A 12,577-nucleotide genomic window follows, 5' to 3' on the forward strand; every position below is an offset into this window, starting at 1 on the left:
TATATGTACAACTATATAAGTATGTATGCTCTGAACTCTGAACTGTCTGTTTTAGTGATGTGCTGTAGTTGTTGTTGCCTTGTTGCTATTTTAACCATTTGAATAAATTAAACAGGCAACTCTTATACAAGAGTAATCTTGCCATAATTATTATGCTTCTTACCAACTTGTGGGTACAGTTAAGACTTAACTTTTGCTTTGCTTGTGCTCTGTTTAGTTATTTGTTGTTAATTATTTTGTATCCGATCTTCATTGTTTATAAATTGTTTCAATATTATGTTAAGTATTCATTATTAATTTGTTTTGTTTAGATTGAGTTGCTGTTTATAATGTATGCCTAACCAACATTAGTCAGAAAAAGTTTCTTCAAAATTTTGGATTATTAATCACAGATAGTGTGTCTAATATATATGTATATATGTATGTATAATAAATATTTATGTATACTTCAAATATAAATTAATTAGCAATAAATACTTTTCATCGATTTTTTTCTTTCTTTCATTCCATTCATTTTCCATTTCGTATAATAAACAATTTTTTGCTGTTGGGTTTTTGATACGCATACAATTTTTGCATGGCGTGATGCAAATAATTCACTAAATTTTACAATTTTTGCTTTTGTTATTACCGAATGTTTTACTTGAGACACCAAATGTACATTTTTAAGTATAATATAATTTTGGATTGATATATTTTGTTACTGAGCCACAACATTTATGCACATTGAATTTATTTTAAAGGTTAGCCAATAAATGTGCTTTTTTTTTTTAATTATCCACGCAAAAATTATAAATAATATGTTTTTCTGGTGTAAATGCTTTTAAATGATTTTGTTTTGCTGAATATATAGTTGTTTATATATACTTTCAATTACAATTACAATTTACTAAACATTTTGACATACTCATATTACCGACATTACCGACTTTTAAAATACATATAGTATTGTATATATAATTTATTATTTTTCATTTTCTTTTTCCTTTTTGACACTTACTAGCTAGCACACAAAATATGTTTGTTTTTTAGGTACATTTATATAGATTTTTTTTTATCTTTTTGTTTATTTACGCATACATTTAGTAACCCATCGAAAGTTTTTGAAACATTGCCCAAAATCATTAGAGACATCGAAAGAGTGTGTGTGTGTGTTGGCCAAAAGGTGTAATATGTTTGTATGTGTGTACTGTTAGGAGAGGTTGTTGTTATACATACGAATACATTAATGAAGTGTAAATATGTTAAACGTTTTCTTTCTTGTTGTAGAGTGTAAGTATAGAGTGTATAAGTGTATAAGTACATTTAAATATATATATAGTTTGCTCAAAATGATCATGTGTTTTATTTGAGGTATACGCGTAGTGATCAAGACACACACATACATAAATATACATATATATAGAGTTTGTTTTATATCTTATTAAATATTTTATTTTATAGCCAAATATTTAATTTGTTCTTATGTCCATTTAATGCCTAAACACATGAAGTTTTGATTTAATTTTTTTTTTTTGATTGTAAACACCGAAACATTCAATTTTTTTTGTATTCTTTCTTTTTTAATAACTTTTCTTAATATATGTATATTTTTTTTGTATTTTTTTGTTTGAATTTTTTTAAATGTAATTTTGTTGTGTGACTTAGTTAATTTTGATTTAAAAAATCAAATCAAATGGGAGTTTGATGGGATTCTCTGGGGTTTATTCAGTTTTTGCTGTCTTAATTTTTGGTGGTTTTAGTTTTTTGTGAATTTAAGCTTTGCATGTTGTTTGTGTTGCGTATTTTTTTTTTTGATTTGTTATTATTATTTTGTGTGCTTTTTACCTAACGTTTCTCTTTTCCTCTTATTAATTTATTTAATTTGTAAATGTGAAGGCAGCTTTGTTTATTGATTTCCGTTTTTTGTATGCTTGTTTTTCTTTAAGGTTTCTGGGTTGTAAGTTTCTCCATCTTCTTAATTCTTTGAAAATAATGCAAACTATAATTAAAACTTTTTTTTTTTCAAAGAATGTGAAACAATTTTAAATAATTTTTTGAATAATTTGTAGTTGTAGTTTTTGAATTTTGCTTTGCTATTTCCGTTGTTGTAGTGTTGTGTTGTTTGTTTGTTATTATTGTTTATTGGCTATTATTGATCGGATATTGTAGATGTTGTTGTTGTTGTTGTTATTGTTATTGTTGTTTTTCCTAGCTATGGTCTTTTGCTGTATTTATTGCTGTTGTTGTTGGGTTTTTGTCAGTTTCTATGTCTGAGGCGTCTGCATTGCGTTTGCGAATCACATTTCAAGTTTTCTAAGTCAAGTTTTCAAAATATTGGAATGTTTTTGTTAGAGAATTTTTCATATACAATTCGCTAGCACACGCTGCATAGTTTTTGGCTATTCTGTTGCTTGTAATTGCTTTGCTTGTTGTTGTTATTTTTGTTATTGCTGTTTGTTGATGTTATTTTTTACTTTTGAAAAAAATAATATATATATTTCTGCATTTTTTACTTAACATAAGAGAAAACGCAAACTAAAATATTTATATTTTTTGTTTTGATTTTTTTTTAGAGTGTTTTCTTCCGTTTGGTCTTATAAAGTTATGTAATTTTGTTGATGTTGTAGTTGTTATTTTGTATTTTTGTATTTTTTATTTTAATGATTTTTGTTTTTAGAAAGTTTGTACAAGAGAATGCCTATTTGTCGATTGTCAAAAAACTAAACAATAAATATGCATAAACACAATTGTATCTATGCATGTTTGCTTGTTGTTGTTGTTGCTGTTGTCTATATACTTATCTATGTATTGTGTTGTGTGTTGTGTAGTGTAGTGTACATCTTAACTAACAATATGAACTGACGCTCTTGCCTTGCCTATGTATTTATTATGATATACTTAAAATGTTTTCTTATTATTTTTGTTTTGCATTTGGTTTGCTTTCTCTGCTTCTTAGATGATTTATTCATATGATTCATATTCAATGTGAATCATTGCCTGTACAATACGAACTGCTGCTCACCTCTCCCCTCAAACAGCCTAGAAACTGTAGTAGTGTGTGGCAAGCGGTGGCCAAACAAATGTTGCTGCCACCTGTTGCTGTTGCTGTTGTTGTTGCTGTTGCTGCTGCTGCGGATAATTGGCGGATTGCCACCTGCTCTATAACTGCTCCTCGGTCTGCTCGGCCTTGATCTGTGCCAGTTTCTCGTGCAGTATGGAACTGCTGGGTGAAATGGGCAATGTTGTTGCTGTTGCTGTTGTTTCCGGCTCGAATTTGACACTGTTGCTGCCATTGAGATCCATCATTTTGCTGTTGCCAGTTGTTGCAGTGGCAAGTTGGGCCGAGCTCTGCGATTGCTCGCTCTTCAGACTGCTGACATCCGTTTCCGAGTCGCGTGATGTCATGCGACTGCGGCCATTTCCATTGCTGTTGCCATTGTTGCTGCTGCTGTTGTTCTTGTTGTGCGCCAGGTCACTATTGTTATTGTTATTGTTGTTATTGTTGTTGCTGGTGGCATGCTCATGATCCTCATCGCTGCTCGCACTCCCCGCACTACGCATGGGACTGAGACGCTCCCGCTTGATGTCCGCATAGGCGCCCAAGGGGCTGCCCGCCCGCTTGACGCCCTCGGAACTGGAACAGGCAGTGGCAGCAGCAGCAGCAGCAGCGGCAGCGGCAGCAGCAGCAATATAATCATTGCTGCGATTATTGGTAAATGGCAGCGGTGTCTTCTTCACCAGCAGCTGATCCAGCAGCGCATTGGTATTGCTGTTGCTGTTGCCATTGCCGCTGTTGCTGTTGCTGCCAGCATCGCCCTCATTCTTGAGAGTCTTGCGTATGATGTCGTCGTACATATTCTCGGTATACTCGTGAGCAATCGAGTGGCGACCATGATGGGCATTGGGATTCACACCCAGCGGACTGCTGCGCATCACCTCGACGAGTTGGGTCTTCAGAAATTCGGGACTGCGATTGAAGTCGAGGCCAAAGCCGGCGCCGACATTCGGTTGCGTCCAGAACATGTTCGGCTGGAAGGACAATTGTGGGGCAGCATCAAAGATGGGCAACTTCATGCCATTGGCCGTTGCTGCCGCTGCCGCTGCTGCGGAGCCGCTGCTGTTGTTCTTCAGTGCATTGCTCAGCTTGGAGCCGGAACTGTTGTTGTTGTGGTTGCTGTTGACATTGTGGCTGCTGCTGGCCTTCAGCTTGTCCAGCTGATTGAGACCGACCAAATTGGACGCCTTATTCGCAGCTCCTGTTAATCCCACGAGATCTGGTTGCGGTTTCGGTTCACGTTTACGTGGTCGCATCAAATGTCGCTCCTTAACCTTGTACTCCAGTGTGGAGTGTGGCACGCCATAATAGCTGCCCGCTCGATGCACCGACATCTCGCCACGTTGCACCGCCTTGACTGCCTCCACAAGACTGTCCCGGTCATAGTTGCGATACTTGCCACGCTTCGGACGCGTTCCCTTGCCCGCTGCCAATGCGGCAGCATCCTGAGCACTCAGCTGCTGCTGATGATGATGCGAATGGGCGGCATGATGAGCGGGCAGATGACTGTGATGCTGCTGGGCAAGCAGATTGGGTGAGGCACCAAAGCGTGAGGTGTCCGTGCCACCAATTATTTTGGCCACCGAAATGCTTGGCTTCTTGTAGTTGCTGCCGCCGCCGCTGCTGCTGACATTGCCATTGCCACCACCGCCAGCAACGCCAGCACCTCCACCTCCACCTCCGCCGCTGCTGCTGCACTCGCTGCCGCTGGTGTTGCCATTGTTGCGCTTGTCCAGACTGGACAGCAGATTGTCCTGGTTGCTCTGCTCATTGATCTGGCGCTGTATTGTTGTTGCCATCATTTTCTGTATGGATGTCTGCGACGGCGACAACAGATTGCTGCTGTTGCTCTGTCTGTAAGTGTTGCTGGCTGCCGCAGCGGCAACAGCTGCTGCCAGCATCGGTGAGGCTGAGTGCGGACTGTGATCCCCATTGCGATTGCTGCTGTTGATTGAGTTGTTATTGTTGTTGTTGTTGTGATGGTGGTGGCTGATGTTGTTGATGTGGCTGCTGTTGCCGCTGCCGCCGCTTTTGCCGTGCAGCGTGGGCGAAATGTTGCCAGCGCCGCTGACCTTGAAGGACGGAATCTTCAATATCGGATCCTCGCAGATCTCATTGGCATCCAGTGAGGAGCTGGTCTCGGGCGTTTCAGACTTTGGTAGATGACGACGATAGGCGGCAACAGCTGCCAACTGTTGCTGTTGCTGCTGCTGTTGTTGTTGCTGCTGCTGCTGTTGCTGGTGGTGCTGTTGCTGGTGGTGTTGGTGTTGCTGCAGCAGGCTGCCATTGCTCTCATGCCCGGCAGCAACCGCATTGGCCAATCCCTCGTTAATGATCCCACCGCTGTTGGCCAGCACTAACGATTTCACCAGATCCCCCAGCGTCTGCGTCTCATCCAGCTTGGGCATCACGCCAATGCCCGCCGCCAACACCAGCGTGTGCAACAAGACATTGGCATCAATGGACATGGGCAATCCAGCGGCTGCCTGAATGCCTTGAATGCCCGTTGGCGTGCCACTCTGTGGCCTGGCCAGCTTTGGCGACATGACCGGCTCCAGGTCATCGCCCAGGTCGCTGCCATTGTGCTCGGACATGTTGCTCAACTTACGCAGATGCTCTGTGGCCGCAATGCGCTGGGCAAACTCCTGAAAGCCCGACGCTGGCGTCGATGCATTGCTATCACCATCGTTGCCTTCTTCCCCAGAATCGTCCTGCTCCTCCAGCTCCAGTTCGTGTTGCAGCTGCTGCTTCGCATCTATCGACACTTTGCACAGCTTGTTGCGCAACGTTGAGCGCGGCACGTGATACTGACTGGATGCTTTCCGTGTGCCCCGATTATTGGACAGCACATCATGCAACGCGCTACTCAGATCCTCGCGACTGTAGGTGCGTCGGCGTGGCACAGGCGTGGCACACTCCGAAAGGCCTCTGTAAGTAAATAAAAATTGAGGAAAGGCTTAATATTTTATATTTTATATCAATATTTTATCTGATTAGGTTATTTAAGGAATTTTCTCAATTCAGTTCCGGTAAATTCCTAAACTATTTCAGTATAAGGTTTTATTTCGGTTTTGTCCTATTGGTTTCGGTATCAGTACTAAGGGCAATTTTCGAAAAACACATTAGGAGAACTTTTGCATACATTTGATTGCAGATTAAATAAAAACGCCAAATCATGATCAAAATGACATTCCGTTTGAAAATCGGTCTATTTTTGACAAAGTTATGACAGTCTGAAGTTGGTCAGATTTTGGATCTATGAATTTTACAAGTCAAAATTTTTGTCCGATTTCACATGATTTTTAACAAAAAAATAAAACATCTCAGAAAACAATTTGAATTGTTATTTTATATTAATTACGATATTAGAAGTTGATTTAAAGTGAAAAGTTGAGATTTAAAATTTTACATTTTCACAATTTCAAAGGGGGGACCCTTAGCATCAATATCGAAACTAGGTCAAAAAATGTTAAATTTTTTAAACACACAAAATTTGAATGCAGAATGAATTTAATGGTCAAACCATGATCAAAATGATATTCCGATTGAAAATCGGCTCAGATTTGACAAAGTTATGACAGTTTGAAGTTGGTCAAACCTTTGACTTAGCAACTTTACAAGTCAAAATTGTTGTACAATTTTGCATGATATTTTACAAAAAAATGAAAGGTGTCAGAATCAAGTTTAAAGTATTCTTTTATACTAATTACGATATAAGGAGTTGATTAAAAGTGATAACTTGAGATTTAAAATTTTGAATTTTCAAAATTTCAAAGGGGGGACCCTTAGCATCGAAATCGAATCTTGGTCGAAAATAATTAAATTTTCTAAATTAACAAAAATTGAATACAGAATGAATTTTGAGGCCAAATCATGTTCAAAATGACATTCCGCTTGAAATTCGGTACAGTTTTGCCAAAGTTATGAATGTATGAAGTTGGTCAAACCTTTGACTTCGCAGCTTTACAAGTAAAATTTGTTGTTCAATTTGTCATGATTTTTTACAAAAAATTCTAGTGAACGAAATTAATTAAATGTGAACTCAGAATTTATAATTTAGAGAGCAAATCATGATTAAATTGGCATTCCGCTTAAAAAGCGGTTCAGTTTTGAAAAAGTTATAAAAGTTTGAAGTCTACGGGATAAAATTATGGGATACATAGATACTTAAGCTTAATATTATTCTATGTTTTACTAGTTGTATGATTTAATTAATTAATTATCCAAATTTGTCGTTTTAGCTGGAAGTTAAATTGGCTGTGTCTAGTTACAGTGGGGACTACATGGAGTTGGGATGCAATTGACCGGTCAATCTGGTGGCACATCACCCCTTGCCACAACTCTGTGTCATGCCAGCGTGTGTGGAGTGACTTTACTTCAAAGCGGCACAAAGAAGCTGACAAAATATTATTTGCACACTCTTCTTTTTTCGGAGCCTGCACACACACACACACACACACACACACACACACACACACACACACACACACACACACACACACACACACACACACTGAGTCAAGCACTCACACACTCGTAGGTACACTCAAAAGTACTGACAATGAGCGCTTCTTAAATGTCTGCAGCAGGCAGGACACAGGACGCAGGACGTAGGACGTCGACGTTGTCCTTGTCAAAGGCTATATGGCAAGGATGTAGCATAGAAAAATTTGTGCATTTTTTTTAAGCTTCTTCTTGTTTTTCGGCTGCAGCAGAGACAAAAGATGACACGCAGCAAGGGTTGAGTGACAGAAGGGCTGGAGAGAGGGGAGGAAACGGGTAAGAAGCTGTCAGGCTGACAGCTAGAGCCAGGGACAAACATGTTTTTGAAGTTCATTAGACGAATTTCAAAAAAAAAAAACGAAAAAAAAACGTGCATTTTTTTTTTTTTTGTACATAATGCCAAGCTTGAGCCGAGCCGCAGCACTTGGCGCGCTTTGGTGGTGCCAGCATTTGGAGAAGGGGGCAGCACTTTTGGGTAGCCCATTTCAAAAGGCAACTTTTGTGTAAAGCAAACAACAACAACAACAACAACAACATCAAGAACGCTGGCAGCAACATCAGTGAAAGCCATACGAAATTTTTCTTTTCTTTATGCGCAGCCAGCAGGGAGACGCCACGAGACGAGACGCGACGCGAGTGGAGGCGACTCGACGCGACGCGACGCGAAACGAGACGAGACGAGAAGAGTTGAGACCAAGACCCTTTTGGCAACACAGTGGGTGGGCACTCAAGCTGCAGTACATTGCACTGGCTGTCGTCAGGCAGCAGCAACAACAGCAACAACAGCAGCAGCAACAGCAACAGCGGCAGCGGCAACGGAAACGCACAGCTTCTTGCCCCGCAAAAGTTGACTGAAAAGTTGTCGCTTTTGTTGTTGCTTTTTCGTCTTTCTTTTTTTTACATTTTAGGGCTCGCTCGCGTCTGGAAAACGTCTGAAAATTGTGCAGACAACAAATAAAAAAAATGAGCGCGCTGCGACCGCTGCAACAGCAGGTGGCAAGTGGCAATGACTGGCTGCAACAACTGCTGGCCAAAACTGAACCGAACTGGACTCAGCACTATCATTAACAGCGACAGTTTTTCGGCATAAAAATTTTGCATAATTGCGGCACCTGAGTCTCAGTTGCAACAACATTCATTTGTGGCAGGAGGCAGCACAAAAAAGTAAATGCAAAATGTCATTTCAATGTCGTTTTGATTTTTTGTTGGTGTCGTTTACCTTTTGGCTGCACTTCAATTGCAATTTGACGTGGCTGCAACAGTCGCTGCCGCTGCCGCTGCCGCTGGCGACGTCGACAGCGCTGCTCGTGTCGCTAATGTTGTTGGTATTATTGCACGCATGTTGCCCAGGATTCATTTGCGTTGCAATTCTACTTTTTTTTTGTTTGTTAATGGCGTTCACTTTTTTTTTTTGCCTTTTTCGTTTTTCTGACATTTTGTTTTAATTTGTGGCAGCAACGCGGCAACTGCAACAGCAACAGCAACTGCAACAGCCACGCAGCAGCATAAAAAAAAAAATATATAAAGGGTTGATTTTTTATATGTGTTGCATTTTTGTTGTTGCTCTCGTAATTTTGACGCTTGTTGCAATTGCAGCGGCAACTGCTGCAGTTTGTTGTTGTTGCTGTTGCTGCTGACATTTTTATGTGCATATCGCATTTTTGTCGGTGCATCCCACACCTTTTGTTTGCCTTCAACACACACACACACACAAACACTCACACACGCACACCTTTTCCTGCCTGCCACATTGCAGCATGCGTCGGCTGTAATTTTTGGGTTTACCATGGGCGGAGGGTTGCAGTTGAGCATATAATTACATTTGGGTATCTGCCTTATTGAAATAAACCATAAAAAAGTAAAATATTCTTCAACCTGCGCCCGATCGGGAGAGAGAGCTCGACTGTGAGACACCCAGTAGTAGGATTGAAATTAATAAATTGTTGTGTATACATGTAATAATAAATGGGATTTATGAGGGAGGTCCCATAAGTAGACATCAACTAAAATTTTAACATTTCTATAAATATTAATGTTAGATTGTAATTCACTGTGGCATATTAATATAAAATGGAGTTATTTTAAAAGAACAATAATAAATTATAAATAAATTAATTAATTAGCCTATAGAAAGATCAAACATTGAAAATTTGAGAAAAGATTTCTACAAAATACTATGGTCATATTTTAAAATCTTTTAATCAAATATGATTTAATTATTGTTTATGATAGAAAAAAATTTGTTCATGATTGAGAAAAAGTACTTGAAAGACAAATATATTTGTAAGTAGTGAATACGAATTACTTTTTGAAGATTTCTCTTATTTATTTGGAATAAGAATCTGGTTATTTTAATCTCTTAGTAATCTTCATCTCTTAATTTTATATTAATGACCATTAAATCAACTTTTTTTTAGATCTTTCTCCTTTTCGTTCATTAATTTTTCTATTCTTCTATTTATATTTTTTCTTCAAAATCTTATTTTATTCTCTCTTTCTGACTTACTTTACAATTAATGTAATTCTTCTGCCTATTTTGTTGCCCTTTCTTTTAATTGCGTGCAACGTGGCCCCTAAATTTGTCAGTTGTCGAGATGCGGCAGCTTTACCGGACGCCCAGCTCCGTCAGAGTGGGCGTTGGAAGGCGTGGCCGGGCTGGGCCAAGCATAAAATGTCCCGTTCCATGATTAAATGCGTGTGAGTGTGAGAGTGTGTGTGTGTGAGTGTGTGTGTGTGTGTCTGGGACGACGTCGAATGCAATTTTGTTAAAAAATGCATTAAGTGCATGTGTGTGAGTGTATAAGTATGTGAGTGTGTGTGTGTGTGTGCTTTTTTATTTGTGTATGAATGCAATTGCATGTTTGTTTTTGTTGCCAATGCAGTCGCCCCAGCCGCATTGCCTGCCACTCCCCCGCCCTGCCCCGCCCCGCCCGCAACACCCTCACCTTCCACCTTTGCACTTGATGCGTGCGCAGCAAACAAGCAACCACCCATACACACACAACCACACACACACACACACTCGCACACACACATGCACTTGCTTATATGCAGTTGCATTTTTTCGGAAGATATGCACTCATTTTTTACGAACAGCGCTGTCAGCGTCGACGTCGCTGTTGACGTCGCAGCTGCTGCTGTGTGTGTTTTTTTCTTTTTTTTTTTTTTGTATATTTTTGCTGCTGTTTTTTCTTCTTTTTTCTATCTCGCTCATTTAAGCGACATTTCATTCACGCACGCATATAGCGCCATATAACGGCAATCAGACTGACAGGCGGAAGGGGGAAGTGGGGAGCGACCCCTAATGTTGCCCACCAACGGTCATTGAAATGACAAAAATATGGCAAAAATAAAACCAAAAGCGAAGCGTGCTAGGAAAAAACAGTTTAAAAAAAATTGTTGGCCTGCAGCAACAGCAACAACAACTATCACAACAATAACAGCTGCGACAACAACAACAACAGCAACTACAATAACAATAACAAGCGCACGCATTAAGGTTTTTTATTTCGCTCTTTTTTCAGCATTCTTTTTCATATTTTGGGGCCAAATGGGGAAAGCGACGCTGCAGTCGCTACCGGCGTTGGCGTCGGCGTCGGCGTTGGCGTCGCAGTTAGCGTTAACGCCATCAGTCTATGCCAGTTATTACGTTCACAATCTTTTTTTCGGTGTGTGTGTGTGTGTGTGCACAGAGAATTTTTCGTAAACGAAAAATAATGAATACATACATATATACACAGCGGCAACACCCCCGCTGCACCTCCCCACCTCCCTACCGCCCTTCCTGCCCCTGCACCCCTTTCGGCATATTGCATAGAAAAAAGTAGCAAGAAGAAAGACCAAAAAAAAAGTGGAAAAAAAAAAAATATAAAACGCAACGGGGAAAAAAAAGCGATCGATATGATGCACTCATTTTCTGTCTGCTGCGCCGACGACGACGTCAGCGTCGCTGCAGCAGCGACGACATCTCGTCGCTTGACTTGGAGTGGCAACGTCGCCGCCTCGTCATCAGCAGCAAGGGGGGGAGGGGCAACAGAGGGGCAGCAACAGAAAAAGTGTATAAAAAATCCGTAATAATAAACGCTCGAAAAAGCCAAAAATTGCAGCGTCAGTAGCTTTTGTATTTCAAGTGTTTGGCTGAGTCTGAGATGGGAATAGGGTAGGGAATAGCTTGGAGCAGCGGGGCACAGAGAAGGGAGCGGAATATATTCAACGCAAGCTTAACTATGTGGCGAATATATATATATTTGCAACTGGACATTGAACACTTGTCGATCTTTTGGCTTTTGCTGCAGTTCCTCTATCCAGGTTCTGACACTGTCCTGTCACAAGTTTTCTATTTTTCACAACAATTAAAATAGGTGCACGTTGACGTCAGGCATCCACTGGCTGCTAACAAACACTTGGCCATGCTTTAGACAATAGACAAGCACTCGTGTTTGCGGCTCAAGTGGCAGCCACCGTTGCCACAAAAAAAAAAATAAAGAAAAAAATAGAAATAAAAAAAATGAAACAACCGAAAAAAAAGTAATGACGAAAATTGTGGAACTGCTGGAAAATTATGCACACGTTGTCGACGCTTGTCTCTCTCTGTCGTCTGAAGTGCACACACACACACTCACACACACACTCAGTAAGGGGGAATAAAGGAAAATAACATAAATAATAGGCTAGGTGCTGCTGAACATTTTAGAGTAATTAAAAAAAATAGCTGGCAGAATAAAAAAACGGGTGCACAAAAAAGGAGTTAAGATGCAAAGCACACACAGCATGAAATATATAAATTTTGTATTCTTTTCTATTTTTTTAATTGTTTTTTTTTTTTTTTTTGCTGCTCAAATTTGATGCAAATTTATGCGGTTGTTGCAATGCCAACATAACGCAGCGCTGACTGCGTGCTATGGGGCGTATGTGTAATTTTCGGCATCGTTTCATAAACCGCACTCAAACCACACACAGAGCGAGACACAAAGGCACTTGCACTGAGCTGGCGTTTCACACATACTTAAATACGTATGTACACACAACATTCTCTGC

General features: G+C 40.1%; 1 protein-coding gene across 1 annotated transcript in view; it reads right to left on the reverse strand.

Moving 5' to 3' along the window:
• Positions 1–3,022: 3,022 nt before the first annotated feature.
• Positions 3,023–12,577, reverse strand: part of LOC117789458 (mushroom body large-type Kenyon cell-specific protein 1) — a 54,350-nt gene continuing 44,795 nt past the window's right edge. The window contains exon 5 of the mRNA XM_034628490.1: positions 3,023–5,965. Within this exon, the coding sequence (XP_034484381.1) occupies positions 3,142–5,965 (2,824 nt within the window). The 3' untranslated portion in view covers positions 3,023–3,141. The remainder of the gene's footprint in view (positions 5,966–12,577) is intronic.

The sequence above is a fragment of the Drosophila innubila genome (genome assembly GCF_004354385.1).
Source record: "Drosophila innubila isolate TH190305 chromosome 3R unlocalized genomic scaffold, UK_Dinn_1.0 2_E_3R, whole genome shotgun sequence".
NCBI lineage: Eukaryota > Metazoa > Arthropoda > Insecta > Diptera > Drosophilidae > Drosophila > Drosophila innubila.